This window comes from Alligator mississippiensis, chromosome 7 (assembly GCF_030867095.1).
Source record: "Alligator mississippiensis isolate rAllMis1 chromosome 7, rAllMis1, whole genome shotgun sequence".
NCBI lineage: Eukaryota > Metazoa > Chordata > Crocodylia > Alligatoridae > Alligator > Alligator mississippiensis.
This window is the reverse complement of record NC_081830.1, coordinates 1314658-1331217: the sequence shown is the minus strand read 5'-3', so window position 1 is coordinate 1331217 and position 16560 is coordinate 1314658. Positions and strand designations below refer to the sequence as shown.

Below are 16560 nucleotides of genomic sequence, written 5' to 3'. Positions count from 1 at the left end.
CTCAACTATTCAGCCTCTTGCAAGTACTGCAAAGAAGAAGGATGCAGCTGGTCACCATTAAGGCAGCACTGGTATGTAAGAAAGAGAAAAATTGGTGGGTGGTGTGACTAGCTCTGGAGTGGGCTGCCATGGCCAGGTATAACAAGGGGCTTAGATTCTGCAGCCTCTCGGGTGGGTATACGAGGGGGGCAAATCCGGCCCGCCAGGCACTTTCATCCAGTCCGCAGTGCCCACCAAGTAACTGCACCCCACTCAGCCTTTCTGCCCACGAGGGTGGAAGTGAGGTGCACACGTGTCCACACCCCCAAACACATACTCCATTGTGCCTTGCTCCCACCCTCGTGGGCAAAAGGGCTCAGCCAGCACGTAGCTTCCAGGCAGGACTGCTGCTGGGACCTGCTTGGCTTACAGTATCTCCTACTGCCTCCAGGCAGCAGGTAGGGAAGTGGGGGGGCTGCAGCTGAACAGGACCCCGGAGTGTGGGGCTGGTGGCAGCACAGAGCCTGCATCAAGGGAAGCGGTGGCAGCACGAAGCTTTGGTGGGCGTGTAGTAGTAGTAGCTAGGATCAGGAAGGACCTGAACAGATCATCTAGCCTGACCCCCTGCCACAGGCAGGAATGAACGCTGGGTTCACAAGACCCCAGACAGGTGATCGTCCGACCTCCTCTTGAATTTGCCCAAGGTAGGGGCGAGGACCACTTCCCTGGGAAGTTGGTTCCAGATTTTGGCCACCCTAACTGTAAAATATTGCCTTCTGATCTCCAGCCTAAACCTATTTTCCATCAGCTTATGGCCATTGTTCCTCGTCGCCCCAGGTGGTGCTGGGGAGAAAAGGGCTCTGCCTGTTTGCTGTTGATCTCCCCTGATGAGCTTGTAGGCACCCACCAGGTCCCCCCTCAGCCTCCTCTTGCTGAGGCTGAACAGGTTCAGGTCCTTCAGTCTCTCCTCGTAGGGCCTGTCCTGCTGCCCTCTCACCAAGCGCGTGGCCTCCTCTGACCCCTCTCCATGCTGTCCACATCCCTCCCGAAGTGTGTTGCCCAGTGCTGGATGCAGTACTCCAACTGCGGCCTGACCAGTGTTGCGTCGAGGGGGAGGATCACCTCTCTGGACCGGCTTGAGACGCACCTTTGGATGCACAACAAGGTCTGGCTGGCCTTGCTGGCTGTGGTCTGGCATTGGCGGCTCATGTTCATCTTGGAGTCAATAATGACTCTGAGATCCCATTCCTCCTCTGTTCTTTCAAGGAGGGATCTCCCCAGCCTGTATGTGTGCTGTGGATGCCTTCTCCCCAGGTGCAGCACCCTGTATCTGTCTGCGTTGAACCCCATCCTGTTTTCGTCTGCCCACTTTTGTAGTCTGTCTAGATCTAGTTGCAGCCTCTCTCTCCCTTCAAGTGTGTCCACCTCGCCTCACATCTGAGTGTCATCAGCAGACTTGGACAGCGTGCTTTCCACCCCCTCGGCCAAGTGGCTGATGAAGATGTTAAACAGTGCGGACCCGAGGACCGAGCCTTGGGGGACCCCACTGCTCACATCTCACCAGGTTGAGTACAACCCGTCCACCACCACTCTCTGGGTGTGCCCCATCAGCCAAGTTTTTACCCATCCAACTGTGCAGGCATCAATGTCGCAGTCGCTTAATTTATCGATGAGGATGGGGTGAGAGACAGTGTCAAAGGCCTTCTTAAAGTCTAGACAGACTAGGTCCACAGCAACACCATCATCCAGGGATTTAGTTACTTGGTCATAAAAGGCAATCAGGTTGGTCTGGCAGGACCTGCCTTTGGTGAACCCGTGCTGATTGCCCTTGAGCATGATCTCCCCTGCAGCCCCCCACAGATGTGCTCCTGGATGATCCTCTCCAAGAGCTTCCCGAGGACTGAGGTCTAGTAGGGACTCCCCAACACTCCCCCCGTGGTGCATAGCCCTGGCAGGCTGTGGCAGCAGCGTGCAGGCTGCTTGTGCCTGGGACTTCCCTCCAGTGTGACCTATGCCCCCCCAGGCTCCGTGTGTGCATGAGTAGTGCATGCATGCACATGCCCACATGCATGTGCCTGCATGCTTGTGTGCTTATGTATAGATGAGTGCATGTGTGCGTATGCACGTGTGTTTCCATATGTGTGCACTTGTGTACACATGTCTGTGACCCAGACACAAGGGTTGTGTGTGTGGGTGCATTTGTATTTGCACATGTGTATCCTCATGTGTGTTCACATGGTGTGTGTGTCTGAGTGCATGTGCATTCATATCTGTATGAATGTGTGCATGTGCATATGTGAGTATGCATGTGTGCATGCATGTTTGCATGTGTATATTCGTGTGTGAGAGCATATCTACATGTGTGTGCATGTGCTTGTGTGCATGCAGGTGTGTTCATGTGAGCAAGTGTGTGCTTCTGTGTCTGTGCCCCAGATGCCTGGGGGGTATGTGTGCGCAAGTCTGTGTGCCCCCCCTGGATCTGTGCGCGGGGTGAGGACGGGCTGTTGCTGCAGGCTTTGCCCCAGGTGCCAAACTTTGCTGTTACGGCACTGTGCATGGGTGCGTGTGCACACGTGTATGTGCGTACAGGTACTCAACATTAACCCGATGCTAAATGAGGGTTCGTTATTACGTCGCGGATCTCATTGGAGAACGTGCTCCTTTAAAGTCGTGCGATGTTCATGTTACAACGTTGTTTGGCCGCCACCGTTAGCAGGCAACTAATTGTGATGTAATTGGGTTTGCTTAAACTCACATTTTTCAAGAACGTAAGCGCAAGGTTAAGCGCGGAGTAGCTGTACACGTGCATGCGTGCGGGGGTGTGCGCGTCCCAGACTGCTGGGGGGGCGCGAGGGAGGAGAAGCTTGCACAGCACTTACTTACCTGGCTCTGTACGTGTATGTAGAGCTACTTACTGGGCAGAGGAAACACCGCCGAAGGATTTGGAAGCAGCTGAAGCGCCGGGTGCGGGCGAAGGACACTTGCCGGTAGCAGGGCCACGTCCAGCTCCTGGTCTGGCAGCGGCTTGGCTTGCGACGCGAACAATTTTCCTTAGAAAGGAAGAGAAATAGGGGTGGGAGCGGGGGGCTGGCGGCTGCCCCCCGGGGGGGCTCTGGCGGGAGGGGAAGCCCTCCGCTTGCACGTCTGCGGGAGGTGCCGTGGAGAGCCGGACCTGTGACTGCAGCACGGGCCCCGGCACCGGGCGGGAAGAGCCTCCAGCGGGAGCCAGCCTCGGGCCCCCGGCTCCACGTCCGGCGGCCCGGGCAGCTCGGGCGCCTTCCCGCGCGCAAATCTGAATCTCTCGTTCAAAACCAATGGGCCGGGCGCCAGCCTGCGCAGGGGGAATGGAGTCCATCGCGGGCCCCACCCAGCCCGGCAGCTCCTGCCCCTCCCCAGCGCGGCCGCAGCTGTCCGGGGTCCAGGTGTTGCCGCGCTGGGACCCGGACACGGTGCCGTTCGCCGTCCGCCTGCTGTGCAGGTCCCTGAGGGGTGCACGAGCACTGGGGGGGGGGGGTGCCGGTCCTTGTCCCACAGCTCAGCGGGAATAGAGATCATTCGGGCTGAGGGGAACTCCCCGGCTGTGGCTGCAGGGGCTGATCTCTGCCCTGTCCGAGGGAAGCAGGTGCACCCGTCCCCGCCCGGGCCCCGCTGAGTGGGACCTCTCCCAACTTCTGGGCGTTTGCTTCCCCAGGTGTCCTGCAGCCCCGGAGGTGTCCGCGATCTCCACGTCCAGCTCAGTGGCTGCCGGGGGGAGTCACCCTGCGCTGCCGCATCGCGGGGCATTTCCCGGCGCAGCTCAGCGTGGCCTGGCTGCGGAAGCTCAGGCACGAAGCTGCGGCCGTGACGCTGCAGGACTCGGGTGACTGCCGCATCCGCCCTGGCACGGCCGGCCCGGCACCGCACGGGAACAGCTTCCAGCAAGAAACAAGGCTCAGCCTCGCGGGCTCCACATCCAGCAGCCTGGGCGCCCAGTACATCTGCCGGGTGGGACACGTCACCCTGCGGACCCCCGTCGAGAGGAGCAGCGGTGAGCCGCAGGGAGCAGGCCAGTCAGTGCCAGGGCCCCGCGCTGGGTCCCCGCTGGGCGAGGGGAGCCCACGGCAGAGCCTGCTGGGGACCGCGGCCAGGCCAGCCGGGGGTGGGTGGGGTGTCAGACCCCCAGGCCAGGGCTCACACTGACACAACATTTCCCCTCTTCCAGGCTGCCGTCCACGCCCTCCACGAATGCGCCAGGTGTCCCAGCTGCAGTTCCTGGTGCCCGGGCAGGCGGTGACCCTGCGGTGCCTGATATTGCAGTTCTAGCCCAGGCAGCTGGCGGTGACCTGGCTGCGCAAGGGAGCAGGAGAGCAGGAGCCCAGGCCCGTGGACGGCTCTGACACCTACAGCATCCACACCCCCAGCCGGACACCGGACGGGAAGTCCTACAGCATGGAGGCTGAGCTGAACTTCACCCCCTTAGGGTCAAAGGACGACGGGGTCGAGTACCAGTGCAGTGTGCCTGCATGTGTCCCAGTGCTGGGTAAAACCATGCACACACATACAGAAAACCCAAGCATTCACAGCATACACACGCACACAACCAAGCATCTGAAACATACACACTCTCAGAGCTCAGGCATACACACACAGACACACACACACACACATGCATGCACACATAGAGCCTAGGTGCCTAGAATGCACCCCCCCCCAGGCATTTGGAAGACAAACACAAAACCCAAGCATCTGGGACACATATGCACATCCCTCCTTCCCCTGCAAATATCTAAGACATGCACTCGCGTGGATGCACACCCACGCACACACAACTCACATATCCAGAACACAAATATGCACACATGGGTGCACAGATGCAGAACCTAGCCCCCTGGGACACACGCAGAAGCACTGAACCCAGGTATCCCCACCCCCCCCAACCAAGCTCTAGGCCCTGCAAAGACTTTTGCTTTCTGCCCCGCACGCCCAGGCCCCTCCCTGTGCCCCCCATGCCCGGGGTGTTCCTGAGATATTTCCCCGCCTAGGCCCGTGCTCCCTGCCCAGGGCAAGAGCCAGAGATTGTGGCTGGGGGTGAGGTTTATTCTCAGGGTCCGAGCCATCCAATCGCTGGGAGTCATACAGAGTCCAAGCCCCCAAAGTGCAGCTTCAATGTGGATACAAGGGGCCCCCACCATGTGTGGGTGGTGCTGTGTGCCCGCCGCAGCACACAGGGCCCAGGCCAGAGGATTAAACCAGCTGTAATGCTTGGAGTCCAGGCTGGTATCATTCCACGCTGGGATGTGGACAGCTCTGGGGTGGGCTCCAGGGATCAGGTGTCACGGAGCTGCGGCTGAGTCTGGGGTGGACATCAGGCGCTGCATATAACAGAGTTGCATCCAGCTCTGGGATGGGGACTAGGGGCTGGGTATACCAGAGTTGCAGGCGGCTCTGGGGTGGGAGCCAAGGGCTAGGTGTCACGGAGCTGTGGCCAGCTCTGGAGTGGGCACTTGCAGGTGGTGCAGGGGCTCCTGAGACTCACCGGGGGAACGAGGGCCCTGGCTGGAGCTGTTGAGCCTGAGTGGGGCAGCCGTCTGTCCCTGGCAGCCCCAGGGTGAGTAGCTTGGGGCAGCAGGGCTCTGGAGGACCTGGCACTTGTAGGACACCTCTGTGGGGCAGGGAGCACAGGGAAGGCCCCAGGCCGAGAGGGACGGGGTTTTACAGGCAAGCAGCTTTGTTGTATTTTGAGCCTGCTCAGGGGCTGGTGCCCAGGAAAGGGCTGAGCCGGGCCAGAGGGTCCAGGAGCCCGGAGAAGGGGCTGTGTACGGGGCCAGTGGTCCGAGAGTCCAGGAGGAGGCTGTAGGAGACCGACCAGGGCTGAGCAGGCACGAGGGGTATGACGAGCACCCCTGGGACAAGCACTTGCTGCCAGCCTGTTCGTGTGAGAGCCTGGGGGGGCTCCAGGGTCCCGAGGGCAGCGCTCTATGTCCATGCGTGTCCCAGCGCTGGAGTCAAACATTCCCGAGAGCCGGTTCCACAAAGACGAGGCCGGTGTTAGATTTAGGCGTCCGTGGCACAAGCCGTGCAGCTGCAGTCCCAGCTCAGCCTGTAGGAGCCTCAGGAACTCTGGCATATCATCTCGGGGAGCAGGGCACTGCAGAGAGAAGTGGGGGAGCGGGTGAGGCCCCTGCCAAGAGTACCAGGTGCAGCCTGGGCATCCCCGGGCAGGTCCGGCAGTGCCCAGCACTGTCCCTGGAGCTGCCTCGGCAGGGGGGCATGGGTCCCCAGCTCTGGCTCACCTGTGTCCTGCCTCTCCCTGCTGCCTCCTCCTTGGCAGGTCTTCAGGTACATCTGCAGGGGAAGAAAGCTCCTCATGCTGGCTGTGAGGAAGGACACAAACCTCTCCTGGCTCCTGCAGGGGAACAGCAGGGGGGTTTCCCAGTCACGCACCACTCAGCCGAGAGACCCGGGGTTGTGGCCGTGTGCTGGCCGAGGACCATGCCAGGCATCCTGCCCTGCGTGGCCTGTGGGAGCTGGGAGCACGTGTACCAGGGATGCCCTGGAGGAAATCCCTGCCACGCTGCTGCTGGGTCTGGGATCCCTGCCGGGGTGTTCCCCGCGCGGCAGGTCCCGCAGCCCCAGCACCCAAGCCGTGGGGAGCAGGGGAGATCTCTGTCCCGTCCCCAGCTCCTCTCGGCCTGTCCTGCTCTGGTCCTGGCCAGAGACAGCAGCTGGTATCGGGCCACCTGGCCCAGCAGATGGGAGCCCAGCTTGATGGGAATGAGCTGGGGATGTAGTGGAAGGGAAGCTGCTCTTGCCAGGAATGTGGCACCCACATGCCGTGTCGTGTGCCAGCCTCGCAGCTCAGGTGGCACCATCGGGGCAGAGGGCACCATCCACACTGGCGTCGGGGAGCTGAGACCGACCTGTCACCTGCAGCTCCGCGCTGCTCTTCTCCACGGGCTGCTCCAGGGCCATGTGCTGCACGCGGCAGATGTACTGGGCGCCCTGGTCTCTCTGCACCGACGGGGTGAAGATCAGTTTTGTCTCCTGCTGGAAACTCTTCCCATCCAGCGCCTGCACGGCCATGCCAGGCTGAACGCTGTAGTCTTGTATGACCCGCAGGACCACAGGAGGAGCCTGTCCCTTGTCCTTCCGGAGCCAGGTCACCCTGAGGTCTGCCGGAAAATGCCCCGAAATGCGGCAGCTCCCGGTGACTCTGCTCCCCACGGGCACTGACTCCGGCTGGGAGATGTCCGACAGCGCCGGGGGCCGCAGGAGCCCTGGGGAAGGAAAGGCGCAGAGACGGGGACAGGCCGTGTTAGGGGAGCCGGGCCCTGGCACAGGCTGCTTCCCCTCCCCTCGCACAGGACAGACTGAACCCCGCAGCAGGGCTGGCACCCCGGGGGTCTCCCCGGCTTGGGGTATTGCTCAGCCCTGATTGGTGTTAGCATGGGTGCGCCCGGGACACCCACATTGTGTGTGCGTGCATGTTGAGGATGCCCGAGTTGTCTGCATTGTGTGTCCCAGATGTGAGTAGTGTGTGTGTGTCACATACAGCAGGCGGTGTGTGCCGTCCTCCCCCCAACCCCATCTGGTCCCCTCCATCCCCACTCCGCGGGGAGCCCCCCAGTACAGCCCGGGGCCTGCTGCTCTGCCCCGGTCGCTGGCCCAGGCCCCGTGGCCCCCCTGGTAGGGGGGGGGCGATCCGACCTCCTGCGCCCAAGTCCTTGCCCTGAGCTCTCCAGTGACCCTCAGGGCACCGCGCCTGCCTTGGCACCCCCAGGCTCCAGGGCTCTGCCCGCTTCCCCGTGGGGCAGGGAGGGGAAGTTACCCCTGTCCAATGCGTGCAATCTGGGGGGGTTTTGCCTTCCTGTGAGCAGTGGCACGCCTCTCCTGGGGACTCCTCAGGGTGTCACCCCACCCCTCTGGCCATGGCCTCGTCCCCCTGCTTCACCTGGGGCAGGGCTGGGGGCTCTGGGGGTCTTTGATCCTTGTTGTTGTGGGTCTAGGACTAGGTCAGGCCAGGCCATGGCTGGGCTGGTTTGGAGTGGGCGAGCCTGCCTGGAGCTGCCCTGCAAGCTCTGGGGTGGGAGCAGAAGGGGCACATATAACACTGCCCAAGGAGGACTTGGATGCAGCCAGCTCTGGGGTGGAGCAGAACTGGCCACACATAACACTGCCCAGGGAGGGCTCGGATGCAGGCAGCTGTGTAGGGAGCAGAACCGGCCACACATGACACTGCCCAGGGAGGGCTCAGATGCAGCCAGTTCTGGGGTGGAGCAGAACTGGCCCCACATAACATTGTGCAAGTACAGGTTGGATGCATCCAGCTCTGGAGTGGAGCAAAAGAGCCACAAGTTACTCTGTCCAGGGACGACTTGGGTGTGGTCAGCTCTGTGGTGGAGCCCAGCAACCACATAACACTGCCCAGGGAGGGCTCCCATGCAGCCAGCTCTGGGGTGGAGCAGAAGGGGCACATATAACACTGTCCAGGGAAGGACTCAGATGCAGCCAGCTCTGGGGTGGAGCAGAAGGCCCACATGTAATGAACAGGGGCAGTTAATCCTTTGGCATGGCTAGGGCAGCCTCACCCGTGGCTAATTTCCCTACAGGTAGAAGAGCCAAACCTGTGTCGTCTGCACACGCGTGCTGCTCCCTGGTGCTGCTGGAGGCCGAGCCAGGGAGCCTGGTCCCAGTCACCAGGTACGCTGCCACGGTGCGGGGTCCATCGTGCCAGTACAGTCAGCATGGTGCAGGCACAGGCCTCTTTTAGCCCAGGGGTGGGCAATTATTTTGGGCAGAGGGCTGCTTACTGAGTTTTGGCAAGCCATCGAGGGCCGCAGGACAGGCAGCCGGGGGCAGATAAATATTCATTTTTTAAATTTTTGGGGCTCCACAGGCCAGATACAATGGCCTGGCAGACCACATCCAGCCCATGGGCTGCATTTTGCCCACCCCTGTTTTAGCCTGTATCACTGCTGGACTTTCCCTCCCCTGTGCTACAGCCTGGGCTCCCCGCTCTGGACCCGAAGAGAGGTCCTGTGGGGAGAGCAGGGCTGCAGGGACCTCCCGTCTGGTCCAGCCACTGCTCCAGGCAGGACCCTCCCGGACTCCACCATGGGTCTGTGCATCCTGCTCTTGGAAACCTCCGGGGATGGAGACTCCCCACTCTCTGGGCAGCCTGTTCTGATCCTCAGTCACCCTCAGGGTCAACAAATCCCTGCTTGTCTCCAACCTCAGTTTCCCCTGCTGCAGCTTGAGGCCATTGCTCCCTGTCCCGTCCTGTGCGGCCACAGAGAAAAGCGCATCTCCAACTCCTCTGTCGTCGCCCTTCAGGGCTGGGGAGACGGGGATCAGATCCCCCATAAGTCTCCTCCTCTCCAGACTCGCTCACCCCAGCTCTTCCAGCCTGGCCCCCTCCGCCCTGCCTCCCAGGCCCCGGATGAGTTTTGCTGCCCTGGGCTCTTTCCAGTCCATCCACATCCTTCTTCACGTGCCGGCCAGCCTGGACAGGACCGGGTCCTGGTGTTCCCAACACTTCGGAGCCTCAAAACGGGTGGGCTGGCTCTTTCCAATGGTGCTAGCGCTATTCTGAGGGTCTGTTTTCCAGCTCCCCTGCTTCTCCCTCCTGGGTCCTGGGGCCAGCATGGAGCACCTGGCCCACCCTAAGCAGCCAGTGGGGCTGAAAGACCCCAGGCACTTCCCCCACCCCACCGCCATCACAAACCATGACCCTTGGCATCTGGAGGTGGGGGCCCGAGATCCTTCCAAGGCTGCCGTGGATGCATGAGATGTGCAGACACTACTGACGCGCCCAATGCTGAGATTTCCACTAGCAGGGCCTGCCTGAGGTCTCTGCAAGAGGAGACTGCTCTAGTGCTTCTCTGTTGTCAGTCAATGATTGAGAGTGAAGAGCCAGCATCCTCTGTCTTTTGGCTTGGGCCTAGTATCACGTATCCGATATTGTGGCCTTTTGGCTGAGAGCAAGGGAGCCGGGGGGGATCTGGAGGCCAAGGCCTCTGGGCCTGGGGGTTGCATTTCGGGTCTGGGGAGTATCCAAAGCCGCAGGCAGATAGGTCTGGGGGGTCGGTTCTTGGAGTCATAGACCATGAGGGCTGGGAGGGACGTCAGGAGGTCACATCTAGTCCAACCCCTGCTCTGAGCAGGACCAGCCCCAAAGAGACCATAACGATGATTTACTTGTGAAGGCTACGGGCCACCGGGGCTGCGTGAGTGGGAGGCTTGCCGGCACATGGAGGGAACCATCTCCTCATCCAGCCACCGGACTGTCCATGTCCTTATGCATCCATCCATCCACCCAGCCACCCTCCGTCCACCCACCCATGTATCCCTCCACTTATCCACCTATGGCATTGGTAGGAGCATTGCCGGCAGATCGAGAGCAGTGATCCTTCCCCTCTATTCTGCACTGAGGAGGCCACATCTGGAGTCCTGTGTCCAGCTGTGGGCCCCTTGCTACAGACAGGATGTGGAGAAATCGGAGAGAGTCCAGCGGAGGGCAATGGAAATGCTTGAGGGGCTGGGGGACAGGACTGATGAGGAGAGGCTGGGGGAACTGGGCTTGTTTAGTCTGCAGAAGAGCAGACCGAGGGGGATTGAAGAGCAGCCTTCACCTCCCTGCAGGGGGGCTGCAAAGAGGATGGAGCTGGACTGGTCTCAGTGGGGGCAGATGACAGAAGGAGCAATGGGCTCAAACTGCAGCAAGGGAAGTTGGGGTTGGATACGAGGAAGAACTTTCTCACTAGGAGGGTGGGAAAGCATGCCCCCCACACCTGGCATCACCCCCCAACACACACCATGCGCCAATGCACGATGCCATGCCCCTGACACCACGCCCCAACACATGACATCATGCCCTGACACACATCACACCCTGACGCAGAGCCGGCCCCCACGCACAATGCCACACTCCAACACCTGACGTCATGCTCCAACACACAGCGCAGCACCCCCACACATCAAGCCATTCCCTGACCCCTGACGCCATGCCCCCGACACACGTCCCGCCCCCGCACAACGTGCCAACACACCCCGCCACGCAGCGCGCTTCCAGCACGCTATGCCGAGCTCTAGGGAACCCCGGTTGCCTGATGCCAGCAGCAGCCGAGCCCCGGCCCTGCCACCCGTACCGTGTGCTGCACCGGTGTTCGCCCACCTCCGTGGAGGCTCAGAAGCCCCCGTGCTAGGCTCCAGTGCCCTCTGGGCAGCCTCCGGCGCTCCGCTCTCCGGTGGGCTTCCAGCCTAGGGGAAAACAAGGGAACCAAGCTCCCAAGACTGCCTCCAGCACGCGGGATCCCTACGGGAAGGCTCTGGGTTGCTGGTGTGAATCCCTGCCCACTTTGAAAGGGAGCTTGGGCCACCCGAGTGCCACGGCTGCCCAGCAAAGAGTCCCTGGGCTCAGGGAATGGGCATGGGGAGAGGCTGCTCTGGTTCTACTGCTCTGCTTTCTGCTCCCTGCCCCACATCCCACCGGGCTGCCTGACCATGCAGCCCCGTGCCATGCATAGAGGTCCCCCAGGCCTCATGCACCCCGTGCCCCGGCTCAGCCCCCCCCAACCTCAGCAAAGCCAAACAACAGCCGTGCATGCAGAGCTGGGATCACGACACACTCATACCACTGTGGGGGGGCTAAAACACCACCCCGAGCTCCTGCCTTGGCCCAGCGCTGTCATGGGCCACCCCAGGGTGGAAAGGAGGAGGTTCAGGAGCTGAAAAGACCGCCTGTAACCCCAGGGCTGTCCTCTCCCTTCACCAAGACCCCCCAGCACAGAGCACCCCAAAGATTCGGACATCGGCATCCGCCCACGATTGCTGCCCCCACGATAGCCCCCAGCCAGGGAAGAGCCGGGACGAGAAAGGCCTTTGCTTTATTAATGGCCAGCCCAGCCCCATCCTCTGCAGGACGCAGGGAAACTGAGGCAGGGGCTGTGCGTAACCTCAGGCCCCGGCACACAGCGGCCCTGAGCAGCCAGTGCGAGATGCACCGCACAGACGTACAAAAGACACCGACGGGACTTACAGCCGGCAGGGACCGGTGGCCGGACATCCCAACGCCAGCGGCTGGGCAAGGTCGGGGGCGTCTCCAAGCAGGCCGGAGATCCACGAAGGGCAGGATCAGAAGAAATTACACCTGGGTCAGCACCAGCCCCTAGACCTGTCCCCCCGGCTCCAGTGTGTCTCTGCAGGCACCTAAATCCCTTGGGCAATCCAGCCTTGCTCTCCTCCCACAGAAAACAAGGACAAGACTCCCTTTGGTGGCACTTGCCAGCCCCTGCTCTGGGCCAAGCAGCGCAGCACGGAGAATAAATAGATTCCTCTGGAGGGGAGAGGGATATGATGGGTTGGGGGGCAGGGGGGTGGGAGGACCGGTGAGCTGAGAGCCCGGATGCCAGGGGTCTCGGGGAGGGGATGGGGGCTGGTGGGTGGGAGTAGGGGGGCTGCTGCTACTTGCACAGCGCCTCGAAGACCTCCAGGGTCCGCTTGAGCTCGCGGATCTGCTTGGCCAGGGCATGGACGGGCTGCATGGAGCGGTCCAGCTCCTCGCCGCGCGCCAGCAGCGTGTACATGCCCTTGATGCCCATGTCCACGGCCTCGCCCAGCCCGTCCACGGCGTCGCGGTAGGTCTGGATGTAGCCCACGCTCAGCGCCGTCATGTCCTGCACGGCCCCGCTCAGGCCCCGCAGCAGGCGGTCCACGCGCAGCGCCAGCTCGCCGGCCGCGGCCTCCAGCTCCCGCAGCACGGCCGGGTCCACGGCGGGGATGTCGGGGGCCCGGGCGCGAGCCCGCGGGCCGGGGGGCTCGGCCTCGTCCAGGCTGCCCCGGGAGCTCAGCTTGATTTTGAGCTGCAGGTTGTTGGCCACGAAGTGGGTGAGGTCCCCGTCGCGGCTCACCGTGCCCTCCAGCTCCAGGGCGCTGGAGATGGTGGCGCGCCGGCCCTCGGGGCCCCGGGACGGCCCGTAGGCCTGGCTGATCCCGTCCAGGCTGCGGCTGTCCAGCAGGCGCCCGGCGGCCGTGGCCGTGACCTCTGTGGCCCCCTGCTCCGGTGGCTGGATTTGCACCTGGGCCATGACGTGCGGGGGGAAGCCGGAGCCCGTGTCCAGGTCCATGCTGGGCCCTGGCAGAGAGCAGGCGGGGATGACAGCAGAGGAGGAGCCGGGGGTGTGCTCCAGGCGCACGGCATGCAGGGAAGGAAAAAGGGAGGGCGCTGGGTGCCCGGATGCCTGGGCGCTCTGGGAGGGGCTGGGGGCAGAGACACAGGGCTGGGACCCAGTGCTCTCGCTGCGTCCCGACAGCCAGCCCCCATGCGCTCAGTCCCCAGCCCGCACCCCCGCCCCTTCCCGAGGCCTAGGCGTCCTGGCAGACGCAGAGTTAACCGTAGCTTTATGCCCACTTTATGGAAATGGAGACTCCCCCGTAGCCGGATCAGCCCCGTCCAAACCAGCCTGGACACATGCTCATGGTGGACACTCAGAGCAGCGGGGCTGGGAGGGACCTGCGGGGTCCCGTCTAGTCCAGCCCCTGCCTGGGGCAGCGTCAGCCCTGCCCAGCCCGTCCCAGACAGCCCCGCATCCCAGCCCCATGTGAGACGGCCGGCAGCCCCGGCAGCACAGACCGCACACCCGCCTGCCCCAGGGAAAGCAGGGGGACCGCGGCACCAGCGTCCTGGTTCACTGCAAAGGGGTCACGAGAGGCTCACGAGAGCCCCAGTCTCAACCAGTCTGACCAAGGGGGGAAATCCTTTCCTGACCCCGAATCCGACGTGGGTCTGATCCTGAGTGGAGGGGCAAGGCCCTCCATCCACGACCCTCCTGGGAGAGGGGTCTGCGATCCACACTCCCGCCCAGCTGCCCCCGCTTCCCTCCCTGCGCCCGGAGCTGCAGCAGAGACAGGAGCAGGAGCCTCCAGGGGCCACAGGAGCCGAGCAGCTCCCGCGCCGGCTGCAGCACCCTGCCCAGAGCTGGGCACTAGCTGGCTGGGGCCAGCGCCAGGGCCAGGGCCAGGGCCGCGCAGCACACCAGGGTGCGAGCGCAGCCACTGCCCACCCTTGCGGCCCCATGCGGAGCACAGCAGGGGCAGCCACAGGCTGGGCTGGATAGGATTAACTGGGGGGCACTGGCATGCAGGCTGAAGAGAAGTGCCCGGCAGGCCAGATTCAGCCCCTGGGCTGTATTTGGCCCAGCCCCAATGCAGCAACATGTGCTCATCCAAGGGGCGGGCATGGTGCCCCGTGGTGCCTGCTCAGTCCTTGCTCATCTGACTCCGGGGGGGCATCTCCCTGTTTCTCACCCTCCTGTCATCAATTCCTGGTGAACGGGAGGCTGTCCTGGGATTTGCCAAGCCTGGTCTTGCTCTTAGCACCACAGGGGCCCACGGGCATTGCCTAAAGAGCCAGTTTCATGGGCTTCGTCCTACCCAATGTCCATGTTGAAGTCTGCTGTCATGCTCTCTTCATGGGCTGCAGGCTCCCAACACAACGCTCCGCCCTCAGGCGCTGCAGTAGCTCCCCCAGCACCAGACCCTCCTGGTCCACCCCAAGAAACAGACCCTCTCCCCAGTACCTCCAGGAGCTCTCCGCAGCCTTGTGGCCAGGACCTCCTCTGCCCATGGCACTCAGGGCTGGACAGCCTGCCCAGCTGTGTCTGGGTTTATATGCCCCAAGCCCCGCCCTTTCCAGTCAGCTGACTCCCTGACCCACCTGCGGGCTGCTCCCATTCAGCCTCCAATCTTAAAGTGACAGACGCACCAAGCAGCCTGGCACACAGGGAAGAGGTGTTCCCAGATCTCCAATCCAGACCAGCTTTGCTGCAACTTCAAGCTACGTGTCTGCATCCTTCTCTCAGCAGCAAGGGAGAGAAGGTGCCTTCCCTCTTCTTGATGGCAACCCTTGCCATGGCTGAAGGTGGCTCCTGTGTGCCCTCGTCAGGGCTTCTTCTGCAGCCCCTGGGCCAAGCTCTGAGCAAAGCAACACTGCAAGCCCTGACATGACACAACACGACACCCAACCCAGGCACAAGGGAAGCGGGGCTCTCATCTGCCTCCCAGCACCCTCAGGGACATCCCCAGTATAGGGCAGGGGCTGGGACATGGAAAGCCACGGCCTGGCATGGACACGTGTGCCCTGGCACAGGGGCAGACATCATTGCAGGGCTTTGGGTGCAGCTCTCAGGGTGCTGAGAATCCGTGTCCGCCCTGGGTCACCTGTATCCTCCCCCGTCACTGCCGGGCAGGTGTTGCTGCTCCCTGTGGACTCTGCTCTGCTCCTCCCTGAAAGAAAGTGAAACCACTGGAGACTTCGCCCGGCTGCAGAAGGAAGCAGAACAGACACACAGACTCGGATCCATGGGGCTGGGGGCTCTCATCGTCTTCCTCCTCCCCTTCCTCTTCATCAGGACAGCCAGTAAGTCCAAACCTCCATGCATCTCAGCCCCAGGGCTCATGGGGCCACCGCACAGATGGGTCCATCCCTTCCTGCCCACCCAAGCTCCTGGAGAGGCAGAGCCCAGATGTCCACAGACCCAATGCTAGAGCTGGCCAGAGCCCCCCCAGACCCTCCCCACTGCACCCAATTCCTTCCACCTCTGCTGTTGGGAGTTCACGCCAGACCCCCAAGAGCGGGGCTTTGGCTTGGGGGCCATGGCCAGTCCCAGCACATGCCCAGCTGGGCCTCACCCCATGAACAGCACCACAAAGGGAAGCCACGACAGCCGCCCATGTCCACAGGGAACATCCAGCTCCAGGCACCCCCTAGGGGGACCCATGGGCTCAGGGTTGAGGGCTCCAGTGCCCACTTCACCCCAAAGCAGCCAGAGCGCAGCAGGCACCTGCCCCCCCCCCAGCACCAGCTCAGGGGTCCAGGCAGCATCACCCCCTGCACGGCCATGCCCCATGCTGTCTCATGAAAGTCATAGATTTCATAGATTTCAGAGACGTTCGGGCTGCAAGGGACCTCGGAAGATCATCAAGTCCAGCCCCCCGCCCCAGGGGCAGGAAGTCAGTTAGGGTCAAAGGATCCCAGCAAGAAATGTCTCTTAAAGGAGTCCAGAGTGGGTGCCTGCACCGCCTCCGGTGGCAGTCTATTCCAAACCTTGGGGGCTCGGACAGTAAAGAAGGTCTTCCTTATGTCCAGCCTGAAATGGTCATGGAGAGTTTGTGACCGTTCGACCTTGTCATCCCTTGGGGTGCTCTGATGAACAGACATTCCCCCAGATCCTGGTGAGCACCCCGATGAACTTATATGTGGCCACTAGATCACCCCTGAGCCTGAACTTTTCCAGGCTGAAGAGTCCCATGGCTCTCAGCCTCTCATCATAAGGCCCATTTTCCTGACCTCTGATCATGCACGTGGCTCTCCTCTGCACTCGCTCAAGCTTCTGCGTGTCCTTTTTAAATTGTGGGGCCCAAAACTGGATGCAGTACTCCAGCTGCGGCCTCACCACGGCCAAGTACAGCGGGAGGACGACATCCTGGGATCCGCTAGAGAAGCAGCTATGGATGCAAGGCAGCGTTGTGCTCATTTTGCTGGCTGCAACATCACATTGGTGGCTCATGTTCATCTTGTGGTCAGTCTTGACCTCCAAGTCCCTT

The 16560-nt window shown here is 62.1% G+C and overlaps 1 protein-coding gene across 1 annotated transcript; it reads right to left on the bottom strand.

Annotated features, from left to right (window-relative positions):
* Nucleotides 1–11824: 11824 nt before the first annotated feature.
* Nucleotides 11825–14615, bottom strand: BORCS6 (BLOC-1 related complex subunit 6). The gene is made up of 2 exons (XM_019489896.2): nt 14535–14615; nt 11825–13215 (listed from the first exon to the last, which is right to left on the bottom strand). The coding sequence occupies exons 1-2, from the start codon at nt 14579–14581 to the stop codon at nt 12420–12422; spliced, it is 843 nt and encodes a 280-aa protein (XP_019345441.1). The 5' UTR covers nt 14582–14615; the 3' UTR covers nt 11825–12419.
* Between the last annotated feature and the right edge of the window lie 1945 nt (nt 14616–16560).

Excerpts from the sequence above, each read along its gene's own strand:
- BORCS6 (XM_019489896.2), bottom strand. The coding sequence starts at position 14,581 with ATGGGCAGAGGAGGTCCTGGCCACAAGGCTGCGGAGAGCTCCTGGAG. Across the intron at positions 13,216-14,534 it reads GCTGCGGAGAGCTCCTGGAG|CCCCTCCCAGAGCGCCCAGG; the intron begins GTACTGGGGAGA and ends CTCTGCCCCCAG.